This window comes from Anomaloglossus baeobatrachus, chromosome 2, assembly GCF_048569485.1.
Source record: "Anomaloglossus baeobatrachus isolate aAnoBae1 chromosome 2, aAnoBae1.hap1, whole genome shotgun sequence".
NCBI lineage: Eukaryota > Metazoa > Chordata > Amphibia > Anura > Aromobatidae > Anomaloglossus > Anomaloglossus baeobatrachus.
The window spans coordinates 80,202,247-80,216,562 of record NC_134354.1 but is presented as its reverse complement, the minus strand read 5'-3'; the positions used below and the strand labels follow the sequence as shown (position 1 = coordinate 80,216,562).

General features: G+C 43.9%; 1 protein-coding gene across 2 annotated transcripts in view; it reads right to left on the bottom strand.

Moving 5' to 3' along the window:
• EPHA3 (EPH receptor A3) overlaps positions 1-14,316 on the bottom strand; it is a 597,724-nt gene that overhangs the window by 153,150 nt on the left and 430,258 nt on the right. The window contains exons 6-7 of one of the 2 annotated variants that reach the window (XM_075335117.1): positions 11,323-11,447; positions 3,514-3,676 (exon numbers count right to left, since the gene is read on the bottom strand). In XM_075335117.1, the coding sequence (XP_075191232.1) occupies positions 3,514-3,676; positions 11,323-11,447 (288 nt within the window). The remainder of the gene's footprint in view (positions 1-3,513; positions 3,677-11,322; positions 11,448-14,316) is intronic. The other variant, XM_075335118.1, reaches the window with a different exon arrangement.

Genomic DNA, 14,316 nt, shown 5'->3' with positions numbered 1-14,316 from the left:
CTCGGTGCTCATTCCAATAGACCACAATTCACAATATCCATGAAGGAGAGATGGAAGGCACTCACCAGAAATGCGGTAAAAAAAGCTGTTTATTCAGCCATCAGGTCAAGGCGAAAAGGCGTGGGGAGATGGGAACACACAATCCGTCGGACCTCTAAGTGCCAAAAAGAGTCCAATGCAGTCAAACCATAGAAGAAAAAGGAGGAAACACTAGCCGGATTGGGTGTTCCCACCTCCCCACGTCTTTTTCCCTTGACCTGATGGTTGAATAAACAGCTTTTTTTACCGCATTTCTGGTGAGTGCCTTCCATCTCTCCTTCATGGGCACTCCGATAAATGATTAACAACTATCTCATCATTTCATTTGTTTTTTACTCTCTGGCACCTGTTCACACTTGCCTTGTTCTATTTGGAGATACAGGGTTTTTTTTGTTTTTTATTGGCTATGGTGCTGACATCACCAACTGCACAGCAGCCAATTAGTGAGCTTAGAGGCTCTGTAGGGGGCGTCTCTTCTACACTGGCACCACAGCCAATGCCAGCCAACGGGAGCATAGCTGGAGGCTTGGCGGTGGATCCGGAGAAGGTAAGAATAGCGCGATTTGTTATGTTTTTAACCCTAGAACGCATACCTGGGGCCTCGCAGGCCTGCTAGGTTACTTCTTTACTATGGTTCATTTCTATGGTTGCGTGTTCTAGGGTTAATCTGCAGCTGAGGACATTCGTTAACTGAATGGGAACAAACCTTTTAACTTAATTATAGAGGATGAAAAAAAATGAAATCAATAAAACTTTATTAGATAAACACAACTGAATATTAACATAAAATGTATAAAAAATATAATTGATATCATCTACATATGTGTAGATGTCTCACTGATGTGACAAGCCCAAGGCCCCATTCAAACATCCGATTTTCACATACAGGTTCAATCCGTATTATATAGATAGAACAAATACTCATTGTAGTCCATGGACCTTGTCGGCTGTGTATTTTTTGTGCGGACCATCAATCTGCAGAATAAAAAGACAAAGCCACATCCAACTATTGTCCAATTTGGAGCCCAATGTCACCAAGTCTAAAGGCCACTTTACACGCTGTGACATCGCTAGAGATGTCGCTAGCAATCGCACCCGTCCCTGTCGTTTGTGCGTCATGGGCAAATCGCTGCCCGTGGCGAACAATATCGCTAGGACGTGTCAAACAGACTTACCTGCCTAACGACGTCGCTATGGGCGGCAAACAACCTCATTTTTAAGGGGGCGGTTTGTGCGGCATCACAGCGACGTCACACAGCGGGCCACCAATAGAAGCGGAGGGGCGGAGAGCAGCCACATTCACGTCACTCCCACCTCATTGCCGGAGGATGCAGGAATGCTGTTGTTCGTCGTTCCTGGGGTGTCGCACGTAGCAATGTGTGCTACCTCAGGAACGACGAACAACCTGTGTCCAAAGTGAGCAACGATATTTGGGAAATGAACGACGTGTCAACAATTAATGTTTTTTGCCGTTTTTCGGATTGTTAGCGGTCGCTCGTAGGTGTCACACGCAACAACGTCGCTAACGAGGTCAGATGTGCGTCACGAATTCCGTGACACCAACGATATCTCGTTAGCGATGTCGTTGTGTGTAAATGGGCCTTAAGACTTTGGTCTGCATATGGCATAAACCGTTCATGGATGCCCTATGTGTTGCATTCGTGTGCTGTCCTTAAAATACATGGGATTGGATTCCGATACCAACAGACAGGTACCTAAACAATGCAATACAATATATTAAAGGCTATGGACACCTCTCCTTGGGTGACAATTTTTTTTTTATCCTTAAAAGCATGTATATTGGTCTAAAAATCCTTTTTGCAATTCTGTTTCAATAAAACTGTTGTACCATGTAGCTGTTTCTAGGCACTTTGGGCCCAATTTAGCATTTTTCTTTTCTTATGTCTTGTCCTATTCGCTGATGTTTTGTGTGCCAAAGTCTTAAAACTGATGCATACAGTTTATGGATTTGGTGCAACATTTTATCAGATGCTCTTTATTTTTAACCAATTTTTACAACTTTTCAGCACCAAAAGACTGAATTCCTTTAACACTAGAACTACTGAGGTAGTCATTTTGACTACGTATTTCTATATAGGTGTCACGAGTCCAGTAGTTCTAGTGTTAAGTCGCAAATATACACGATACACTACTCTGGGCAGGGACTGGAGTGAGAACTGCCAAATAATAAGACATTGGTCTAAATCGCCCTACAGGAATTCATCACAAATAGTTTTGAGCGAGAAGTTGACTATTCGTACTCGCTATGCTTTTAGCGAGTACTGTCCGCTACTCACATATTTCTTATGAGTAGCGGGTGCAGTGTGAGTCAATGGGAAATATTCACTAAGTAGCAAGTAACCTGAAAGCTATACTATTCGCTACTCACACGAAAAGTACGGCTTTCGGGTTACTCGCTACTTAGCGAGTATTTCCCATTGACTTACATTGTGCCCGCTACTCGTAATGAATATGCGAGTAGCGGAGAGTACTCACTAACAGCATAGCGACTACGAATAGTTAACTTCTCGCTCAACACTAATCACAAACATGTGGATAAGCAAACAAGTAGAGGAGAAAAAAAAACTTGAAAAATAAACACATGATAAGGAGGCAAAAAACGTATAGAGAAACAGGCGCAAATGCTAAAGACACTAATAAAAAGCAAATTACTCCAGAAAACTGGAGAAACAGCAAATATGAATTGAGACCTTTGTTTCCCGGCACATTGATGAGTACTGAATGAGTTATCTAAGAATCTGTCAGTCAGCTCCTTCTGTTAGATAATATGTTATTCTTTTATCAGTCTTAAGGCCCTGTCACACACAGAGAGATAAATCTGCGGCAGATCTGTGGTTGCAGTGAAATTGTGGACAATCAGTGCCAGGTTTGTGGCTGTGTATAAATGGAACAATATGTCCATGATTTCACTGCAACCACAGATTTATCTCTGTGTGTGACGAGGCCTTTATTCTGAAGCTCTCAACTGATTTATGGCTACAATATTTAGTCACAATGCGATGTGGTTTGTGGTCATAAATAGCACAAAGGTGTTGAGAAAAAAAATAGATAAAAGTCAGAATGAGCTCACTGATAGGTTCCTAGAGAGCTCATTCTGCAGGCAGCAATAGATAGTGCATCACAAAGGCTAAAAAAAAGCACAAACAGTGCAAAATTGTTAATGAAACCCAAATGCAAAAATTATTACATTGAATTAAGTAAGAAAAAAAAAAAGGGCCCAAAACTTGCCCATATTCTTTAACACTAGAAGTCCTAGAGAGGGGTCATTTGACATTTTTACCATTGGAAACCTATGGAGCTCGAAATTTCTGGGACTTCTAGTGTTAAACTTTATTGAATGGCAAATTAAAACAGATTAAGAAGCAAACAACAAATATTGAAAGAGAATATTCATTTTCTGCAATAAAAAGCACGCGGTGGATAATACTTTACACATAACATACTGATACGTACAATCAGGACTCGTTTCAAACTCAAACTTGCGGCTGTTGGATCCATAACCGGCAGCCGTCCGGGCCCGGATTTGGAAAATGTAGGTAGTATCGGGCTTAAGACCGCTGATGGTCACATTGGTACCTCGGGCTCTCAGGATGGTGTAGCTCGTTTCCTGTTCCTGCTTTTAGAAACAAATATTTTTGTTAAAATCGATAGTTACAAAATTCCTTAGATATATGAGAACGTAGCATTTAAGTGTTTTGGAAACTCCGGATTTTGTTTCATATGTGATTTTCTAGGTTGCACAATTTTTATATGAATTCCTATATGTACAGTTATGGTTTTCAGCTGCTTGTTGGGCAGGATATCTAACATCTGAAACATATTATTTTCACCCTGATAGCATTGTTTGAAGTCTGAAATATCTGGTAATTAGTCTGAGCCATCAGATAATTCACTTTTAAAGCTGTATAAAGCTTTGTGATGTTTTAATTTAAAAGTCTAACAAAAATTCCACCAACGTTTGATCAGTCCATAAATTCTGCAATTTCTGGAAGTCATAAGTTATAGGGACCTACATGTATAGGGTAATGTATTCCATAACTTTATGCTTCGGTTATGATACTGCAGAATAATGATAGGCTATGTGATAATATCCAGGGGTCTTAATGTTTGATTAAGTTTTATATGACTTCAGAGAAACATTTACACACCTAAGTGAAGCACTCACTTGAGCTCACTTCTCGACGTAGCTAACAGGTACACGTTCACTTCAAAAATCCTGAAAGTTTATTTCTTACACATAACCAGCTCTCCAGCAACATAACATAATCCTTTTTCCCTCTTGAAAAAGAACAAAAACATAGTATGGGTTCCATTCCCGGTCAAGAGAATCCTTTTTCTCTCTCTGGGGGATTCCTTCCAGAGGCATAACATCCTCCACACACTGACCATGTGTTAAACAAACAGACACCATTATAACATATGAAACACACCCATGGGTGGATGTATGTGAATAGGCACACATGCCCTAATAAGTAGTACCACAGGTCCCAGACTCACCATTTTACAAGTCATATAACCTAAGAAGCCTCTGTTGAATATCCACTCTAGAATACTATTTTTTTTTAATCTAAATTAGTTTAAAAACAACTGTATTGACTATTAATAATTTACCTTTATAGTGGTCAAGGTACAAAGATCCAAATCTGCTACAGAGAAAAAGATCTAAAAGATAACCTGCTACCTGCAACTACCACTAGAGGGAGCTCAGGAGCTTACTGCATACGGTTAGAGATTTAATCAGTACATGTATGCTTTTAAGGAAAACCTGTCAAGTTGAACATGGCATTTGATCAGTTGCATTTTATAGAGCAGAGTAGATTAATACAGAGTTTTATGGGAAAAGATTCACTATAGTTTCATAGTATCATAGTATCATAGTTTTTAAGGTTGAAGGGAGACTCTAAGTCCATCTAGTTCAACCCGTAGCCTAACATGTTGATCCAGAGGAAGGCAAAAAAAAACCCAATGTGGCAAACAAGTTCCCATGGGGAAAAAATTTCCTTCCTGACTCCACATCCGGCAATCAGACTAGTTCCCTGGATCAATACCCTGTCATAAAATCTAATATACATAACTGGTAATATTAAATTTTTCAAGAAAGGCGTCCAGGCTCTGCTTAAATGTTAGTAGTGAATCACTCATTACAACATCATGCGGCAGAGAGTTCCATAGTCTCACTGCTCGTACAGTAAAGAATCCTCGTCTGTGATTATGATTAAACCTTCTTTCCTCAAAACGTAGCGGATGCCCCCGTGTTCCAGTCGCAGGCCTAGGTGTAAAAAGATCTTTGGAAAGGTCTCTGTACTGTCCCCTCATATTTATACATTGTGATTAGATCCCCCCTAAGCCTTCGTTTTTCCAAACTAAATAACCCCAAGTTTAATAACCTGTCTTGGTATTGCAGCCCACCCATTCCTCTAATAATCTTGTTCGCTCTTCTGTGCACCCTCTCCAGTTCAGCTATGTCCTTCTTATATATCGGTGACCAGAATTGTACACAGTATTCTAAGTGCGGTCGCACTAGTGACTTGTACAGAGGTAGAACTATATTTTTTTCATGAACACTTATACCTCTTTTAATACATCCCATTATTTTATTAGCCCTGGCAGCAGTTGCCTGACACTGTCCACTAAAGTGAAGTTTACCATCCACCCATACACCCAAGTATTTTAGAAGTCCATATATTTATAGTTCTGTAACAGCTATATATTAATCCACAGTAGGGCTAAGCAGAACGCAGATTGGGTTGGGAGGAAGGTGAGAAATTTTATTTGCATTGAATGAATTTGATGCAAATTGACTGGCAATGATTAAATAAAAATCTTAATCTCAGCTCTCCTTGGCCCTCCCCATACTGTCCCACAACTGTTGATACTTCAATATGCTGTCTTCTATATTTCTTCCATCTGGGTCAATGCATGGATGTGAGTTGCTACCATGTTGTCACATGGAGTGCGGTGTATGTCATTGAGGATTGTCATGCCACATGTGGTCATGTGGGACATGAAGCTGATGTGTGTAATGCCCCGTATGATATTTTGGGGCCTAGTGAAAGGAAACTGTGGGTGGAAGGAAGACAGATCATAGACGACAGGAGGGGGGATCAGTGGTGGCAAGACAAGTATAAAGAGGGCTGAAGAAAGATGAATATAAGATTTCTTTTTAACCTCCTAGGCCCTTTATAATCCAGGTGTCATGCTGTGGTGAGGAAACACTTGGAATGCGATGCAACAGGAGGGGAACACCACAGAAAAGGTAAACGGGAAACCCTGGATATAGGGAGAGGGAAGAATGGTCACCCTTTAACACTCACCTGAAGTCCCTATTGTGTCTAGATGGGTCCTTCCACCCGTGCGTGATTACGTGCCCTGGCTGACCCCAGACTAGCCCTAGCTAGTGAGTAGGGCAGCAAGATGCTAGTCTTATCACTGCCATAAGAGCACATGAGGAGAAAGGCAAGGAAGAGAGACAAAACACAAACAAACTCCAAAACGTCTCCAGAGATGGATAGCACAGCTTCTATTGGAAAGAACGCCACAGCTTCAACTAAAACAACTTCACCAGAGTGGTCAGTATAGAAGATCTGTAACCGGCATAGGAGAAAGCTGGGAGTCAGTGAAGAGGAAGGGAGTGGTCATAAAATGCAGCACCAGAGATTTAAAGTTACAAGGATTCTCGGCAGGAAAAGAAAGGCATTCTTAACCCCTTAAGCACAGAAAAAAAATAATTCCGCTCCAATCATGATAATAACCGAGCGGGCTCTAAAGAGGACCTGCGGTCAGCCAAATGTCATGACCTTCCTGATCCCAGACACCCCAGAGGGCAAGGCAAGACACACTTGTGACACCAGGAAAATGTCAGCCGTCATTATGTTGTCCTCACGCAAAACGTTTGGATAGAATCTGAATTTGTTTGTAAAATTCAGTTTACCTCAAATCGATTTCCTCATCTTTAATGTGCAAAAGGTTATCAAGCACTGATGATTATTAGGACCGCCTACTGGACTCCTAGGCAACGATAGAATGATCAGAAATAAACAATTTGCAAATCTTTTCCCACAAACCTATATATCAGTCTGTTGAACGACTCTTGTGCTATAACCTTCAGCATAAAGCGGGCTTTACACGCTGCGACATCGCTAATGCGGAGTCGTTGGGGTCACGGAATTCGTGACGCACATCCGGCCGCATTAGCGATGCCGTTGCGTGTGACACCGATAAGCGATTTTGCATCGTTGCCAAAACGTGCAAAATCGCTAATCGGCGACATGGGGGTCCATTCTCAAATCTCGTTACTGCAGCAGTAACGAGGTTGTTCCTCGCTCCTGCGGCAGCACACATCGCTCCGTGTGACGCCGCAGGAACGAGGAAGCTCCCCTTACCTGCATCCCGGCCGCTATGAGGAAGGAAGGAGGTGGGCGGGATGTTACGTCCCGCTCAGCTCCGCCCCTCCGCTGCTATTGGGCGGCGGTTCAGAGACGTCGCACGGACCGCCCCCTTAGAAAGGAGGCGGTTCGCCCGTCACAGCGACGTCGCCGGACAGGTATGTATGTGTGACGGCTGTTGTGCGACACGGGCAGCAATTTGCCCGTGTCGCGCAACAGATGGGGACGGGTACCCACACTAGCGATATCGGGACCGATATCGCAGTGTGTAAAGTAGCCTTAAGTCCGCATTTTCAGATTGACAGGTTCCTTTTACGCTCTCTCTACTGGCCGTAGGTAGGTAGCTATAATGATGTGTGTTAAATTTATGTTTGATGTGTAGATAATGGAGCTGAGTGATGTAGGCCACTCGCTATGACTGTTTCAGCACAGCTCCAAGTATCAGATCAAGCAGAGGAGAGTTTTAAGGAAGTTTTCAATTGGTCTCTTTTGGAATGATTACATGATTATAAAGATAATATCACAAGCTGAAATTAACAATGAAGAAAGGTGCAGAGGCCACTGTTCATATCAATGTCACATATTCATACAAAAATTATGTATAGGTTTTAAAATAATACAAAACATTATAGTTTCAACATCTCAAAACATAAACCTTGTTATCTAAACATGCTTGATGGAACATTAAAAATGCAAAACCACACTAAAAAGCCAACATTTCCTTTCTTTAGTCCCTCCTTTCCATTAATCCCACCATTTTAATGTAATATTAAAGCTAAAATATTCTCATGTGATATTCGGTTCCAAACTCATTTGGTGTCATGACGGTGTTGGGTTCGGTTCACAGTACAGATTCTAAAGGCCCCTGTTACACGCAGCGACATTGCTAACGAGATGTTGTTGGGGGTCACAGAATTCGTGATGCACATCCGGTCTCGTTAGCGACGTCGTTGCGTGTGACACGTACGAGTGAACGCTAACGATGCAAAATACTCACCAAATCGTTGATTTTTGACACGCTGTACATTTCCCAAATATCGTTGCTCGTTCTGGACACAGGTTGTTCGTTGTTCCTGAGGCAGCACACATCGCTACGTGTAACACCCCAGGAACGAGGAACAACACCGTACCTGCGTCCTCCAGCAATGAGGTGGGCGTGACTTTCATGCGGCTGCTCTCCGCCCCTCCGCTTCTATTGGACACCTGCTGTGTGACGTCGCTGTAACGCTGCACGAACCGCCCCCTTAGAAAAGAGGCTGTTTGCCGGCCACAGCGACGTCACTAGGAGAGTAAGTTGGTGTGACAGGTGTTAGCGATATTGTGCGCCACGGGCAGCGATTTGCTCATGACACACAAACGACGGGGGCGGGTGCTAGCAATGTCGCTGCGTGTAAAGCCCCCTCAACAGGCAACCTGATGTCTCCTAGTTGTTGAGCCAGAGCTGGGTATCGGCTGTATCACTCCGCTCCAGTAACGTGCCAACACAACATTGAAAGGAGGGGGAGTCATGGTTTAATCAAACTATATTAGTAAGTAATATAACTTATTATCTACAATTAATGGGAATATGTCACCGGGTTTGTGCTACCCCATCTGAGAACAGCTGTAGTGTATGAATATTTCGAGTCCATACATTAAGGTAACCTATGACAAATCAGCAATCTTGGTCATAATGATACAGGCAATGTGTTCATGGCAAAACTTTGCGATTTGTTTAACCCAATTATCTGCTGTTGACTTATATGATTCTTGAGAGCCTTGAATTGTCTTGGCTTATTGCCCCATTGTCTGATTTTTGCTTTGTATCTCTGATTCATCTACACCCAAAGGCTGGCCACTGGAGGGCACAGGTGAACTAAACTTACGACATGTTTACTTGGCTTGTGCAATGTTGTATAAGTCACTACATAAGGCTGGGAAAACATGGCAAAGGTAGACACTGTGTACCTGTACCCGTAGGACGCCCAATACAATGTTGGGATCTTTTTCCAGGAGTACTATGACTTTGTTGTGCTTCTCTGACTGATGTTCTGGACAAATGATGTTCAAAAGCTTCTTGGTGAAGTCAGTACTTAACCTTTGTATGTTGAATATACAAAAGTGGACACGATATCATTTGTTCCTTTAATTGCGTATTTTATATTAACCTTCCAAATAAAATTGTGTGGTTGCCTTCTTACAAGTCGTATCTGAACCTTAGTATTAAAGACTTGGCAATACAATAGCATAATGTAGGAACAGAAACCCTGACCCCAATGGAAACCCTGATCCTAATGTTGTACCCCTTACTGGGCTGCATGCTGCACTTTTGAAAATATCAGAGTTTTGGCTGCTGTAAATCTAACAGTTCTCTGAATACTGAGCTCTATATAATCCCCACCCAAACCAATTGGCAACTTTCTGAGTACCCTGTATATAGACAGAAAGCTGTCAATTAGTGATGGTGAAGGGGTTATACAGAGCTCATGAATATGGAGGACTACATGGCTGCAGGTTTACTAGGCCTCTAGTGATAATCTACTGATAAAACAGTGATCTTATCCAAACTACTGCAAACAGCCAAGTAAGTGATACATCAATGGAATCAGGCTCTTGGTCTTTTCATTATGCTGCTCTCAGATTAAGTGTCAAAAACGTGGTGACAGATTCCCTTTTATTCCGGAATGGGTCAAACTCTTCTGGTGTTTCCACAGGATATGCCATTAATTTTTAGTAAATGAGGTCCCACCAATGGGGCCTGTAACTATCTTGAGAATGGGGCACCATGACACATTGCTGTCAGGGAACAGGTGGTAGAGCTTCCCATAGAAATGGATCGGAATTCGGACCACCTCTCCATTGACAGCAGTATGTAACAGGGCGTAGCATTGATGCAGATCCCATTGGCGAAATCTGCCTCTATCATATCCAGACAGATGCAAATCTCATTGGCAAAACCAGCCTTTATCCCATCCAGATAGCTGCAGATCCCATTGGCGAAACCTGTCTCTATCCCATCCAGGTAGGTGCAGATACCATTGGCGAAACCCGCCTCTATCCCATCCAGATAGATGCAGATCCCATTGGTGAAACCTGTCTCTATCCCATCCAGATAGATGCAGATCCCATTGGCGAAACCCACCTCTATCCCATCCAGATAGATGTAGAATCCAATTGGCGAAACCTGTCTCTATCCCATGCAGATAGATGCAGATCCCATTGGCAAAATCTGTCTCTATCCAATCCAGATAGATGCAGATCCCATTGGCGGAACCCACCTCTATCCCATCCAGATAGATGCAGATCCCATTGGCGAAACCTGCCTCTATCCCATCCAGATAGATGCAGATCCCATTGGCGAAACCTGCCTCTATCCCATCCAGATAGATCCAGATCCCATTGGCAAAACCCACCTCTATCCCATCCAGATAGATATAGATCCAATTGGCGAAACCTGTCTCTATCCCATGCAGATAGATGCAGATCCCATTGGTGAAACCTGCCTCTATCCCATTCAGATAGATGCACGTCTAATTGGCGAACCTGTCTCTAATATACATTTATGGCACATTCTGTGGAAATTCCATAAATATTTATAAGATAAGAATACCTTTTTAATCCTTTTTTTTCTGTAAGATTATGTTTCAGGAACATTCAAAAATTCTGGCGACTGACAACCCGTGTGAGAAAGTTTATCTTCCCTTTTATCATTTATTTATAGGATTAGTGTTCTTTTAACACAAAAATAAAATCGCTCTCCAACAAAATATTCTCTGGCCTGTAACTAATACCTTGAAACAGAATATATATCGATAACATTTGGAAAGCTTCACAGACTTATTCTTGGCAGATACAATAGAATTTGTTAAGATTTTGCCGTAATTGCTTTTCTTCCCACCTTTTCATAGTACTTGACCTCGTAGTCCAGGATGATCCCATTTGGGTGTTCCGGCTCCTGCCAAGAAAGGGCAATACTGTTTCTAGATGTCCGGTCTTTTCTAATTACAGTGACAGGCGATGGAGCTGGCAAGGAAAGGAGAAAGAAGACGAAAATATTTATGGTTGGCGAGGAGTATTGGTTTGCATATAAATGGTTGTTGACTATATCTGGCTTTGTATCAAGAGCTAGCAGCTGGGTTATAGCTTTGGTGCTTATCGAGGAGCATGTTGGGCCTGGAGACAAATGAACTGACATTTTCTATTAGCGGTGCACTGGTGGCAATTGAGCAGATGTTTCTAATATGCTACTAGAACGTAACTAATGAAAACACTTGTGCTATTAAAAGGGTAGAAAATTAATAGAGATCTGTGTGTGCTGGATCTCAGCTACAGTCAGGATATTGTCAGCGACTTGTGTTTTGAAGTGAATGGCAATTCATTTCATATCTTTTAACGTCGGCGTTCCCCGAGCTGCGGGAATTCACATGCATGTTAATAATTATGCACTTATTCCTGATAATGGTCGCCCGAAAATGCAGAAAACGGGATCTTCTATAAACAATTTACTAATGTGCTTTTAAGTAAATTTCATTATTTCTGTGCCGAGGAGTGAACATGCTCCCGAAATAAAAGAGGAATTTCTTCTCTATAGAGAAATAACTTAATACACTGAAGTTTACACAGAAATACCATAATCTATATAATCACACAACTGCAGAGCGTCCAATGCAACTAACCCTGCGCCATCAATACCGGTATATCTATAAACCAAAAAGGAAGCAGCACTGTGGGGCAAAGACCAGATACTGACACCGTGCCCCCTCATATTACCGCAAAAAGAGCAGAAATTATACAGTCCAGTGAAGAAAAAAGAAATCAGTTATTTGCCAATATTTCTCAGCATGTGACAAAGGGAATAAAACATTCTGCTTGGAGAACTGCCATTATTACTGTATTATCTATCCATCCATCCATCCATCCATCCATCCATCCATCCGTCTGTCTGTCTGTCTGTCTGTCTGTCTATCCATCTATCTGTCTATCTATCTATCTATTTATTCATCAATCCAGTATCTATCATCCATCTATCCAATATGTACCCATTTATCCAATATCTATCCATCCATCTATGCAATATCTATTTATCCAATATCTATCTATCTATCAAATAAGTTTTATTGGCAGGACCAAATGCACATTCGTTTTGCCAAAGCAAGTGTACAGCAGGGATAAGGACTATGGGATATTGAGTAGGGACTGTAGGAGGGATGGGTGAAGGCATATCTCGGTGGGGACTGTAAGAACGATGAATGGGGGCACATCCAGAGTGGGACTGTATAGAGGATAGATGGGGCACATCCAGGGTGGCGACTGTTGGAAGGATAGATGGGGGCACATCCAGAGTGAGGACTGTATAGAGGATAGATGGGGCACATCCAGGATGGAAACTGTTGGAAGTATAGATGGGGGCACATCCAGAGTGGGGACTGTAGTGAGGATGGATGGGGCCCAGCCGGAGTGGGGACTGTATAGCGGATCCAGAGTGGGGGCTGTAGGAAGGATAGATGGGGGTACATCCAGAGTGAGGACTGTATAGAGGATAGATGGGGCACATCCAGGATGGAAACTGTTGGAAGGATGGATGGGGGCACATCCAGAGTGGGGACTGTAGGAAGGATGGATGGGGGCACATCCAGAGTGGGGACTGTAGGAAGGATGGATGGGGGCACATCCAGAGTGGGGACTGTAGGAAGGATGGATGGGGGCACATCCAGAGTGGGGACTGTAGGAAGGATGGATGGGGGCACATCCGGAGTGGCGACTGTAGGAAGAATGGATGGGGGCACATCCAGGGTGGGGACTGTAGGGAGGATGGATGGGGTACATCCAGAGTGGGGACTGTAGGGAGGATGGATGGGGTACATCCAGAGTGGGGACTGTAGGATGAATGGATGGGGCACATCCAGAGTGGGGACTGTAGGAAGGATGGATGGGGGCACATTCAGGGTGGGGACTGTAGGGAGGATGGATGGGGGCACATCTAGGGTGGGGACTGTAGGGAGGATGGATGGGGCACATCCAGGGTGGGACTGTAGGGAGGATGGATGGGGGCACATCCAGGGTGGGGACTGTAGGGAGGATGGATGGGGGCACATCCAGGGTGGGGACTGTAGGGAGGATGGATGGGGTACATCCAGAGTGGGGACTGTATAGAGGATGGATGGGGCACATCCAGGGTGGGGACTGTAGGGAGGATGGATGGGGGCACATCCAGGGTGGGAACTGTAGGGAGGATGGATGGGTTACATCCAGAGTGGGGACTGTATAGAGGATGGATGGGGCACATCCAGGGTGGGGACTGTATAGAGGATGGATGGGGCACATCCAGGGTGGGGACTTTATAGAGGATGGATGGGGCACATCCAGGGTGGGGACTATAGTGAGGATGGATGGGGCACATCCAGGGTGGGGACTGTAGGAAGGATGGATGGGGGCACATCCAGGGTGGGGACTGTAGGTAGGATGGATGGGGGCACATCCAGGGTGGGGACTGTAGGGAGGATGGATGGGGGCACATCCAGGGTGGGGACTGTAGGGAGGATGGATGGGGTACATCCAGAGTGGGGACTGTATAGAGGATGGATGGGGCACATCCAGGGTGGGGACTGTAGGGAGGATGGATGGGGGCACATCCAGGGTGGGAACTGTAGGGAGGATGGATGGGGCACATCCAGGGTGGGGACTGTAGGGAGGATGGATGGGGCACATCCAGGGTGGGGACTGTAGTGAGGATGGATGGGGCACATCCATGGTGGCGACTGTAGGAAGGATGGATGGGGGCACATCCAGAGTGAGGAGTGTAGGAAGGATAGATGGGGGTACATCCAGAGTGGGGACTGTAGGAAGGATGGATGGGGCACATCCAGAGTGGGGACTGAGGGAAGGATGAATG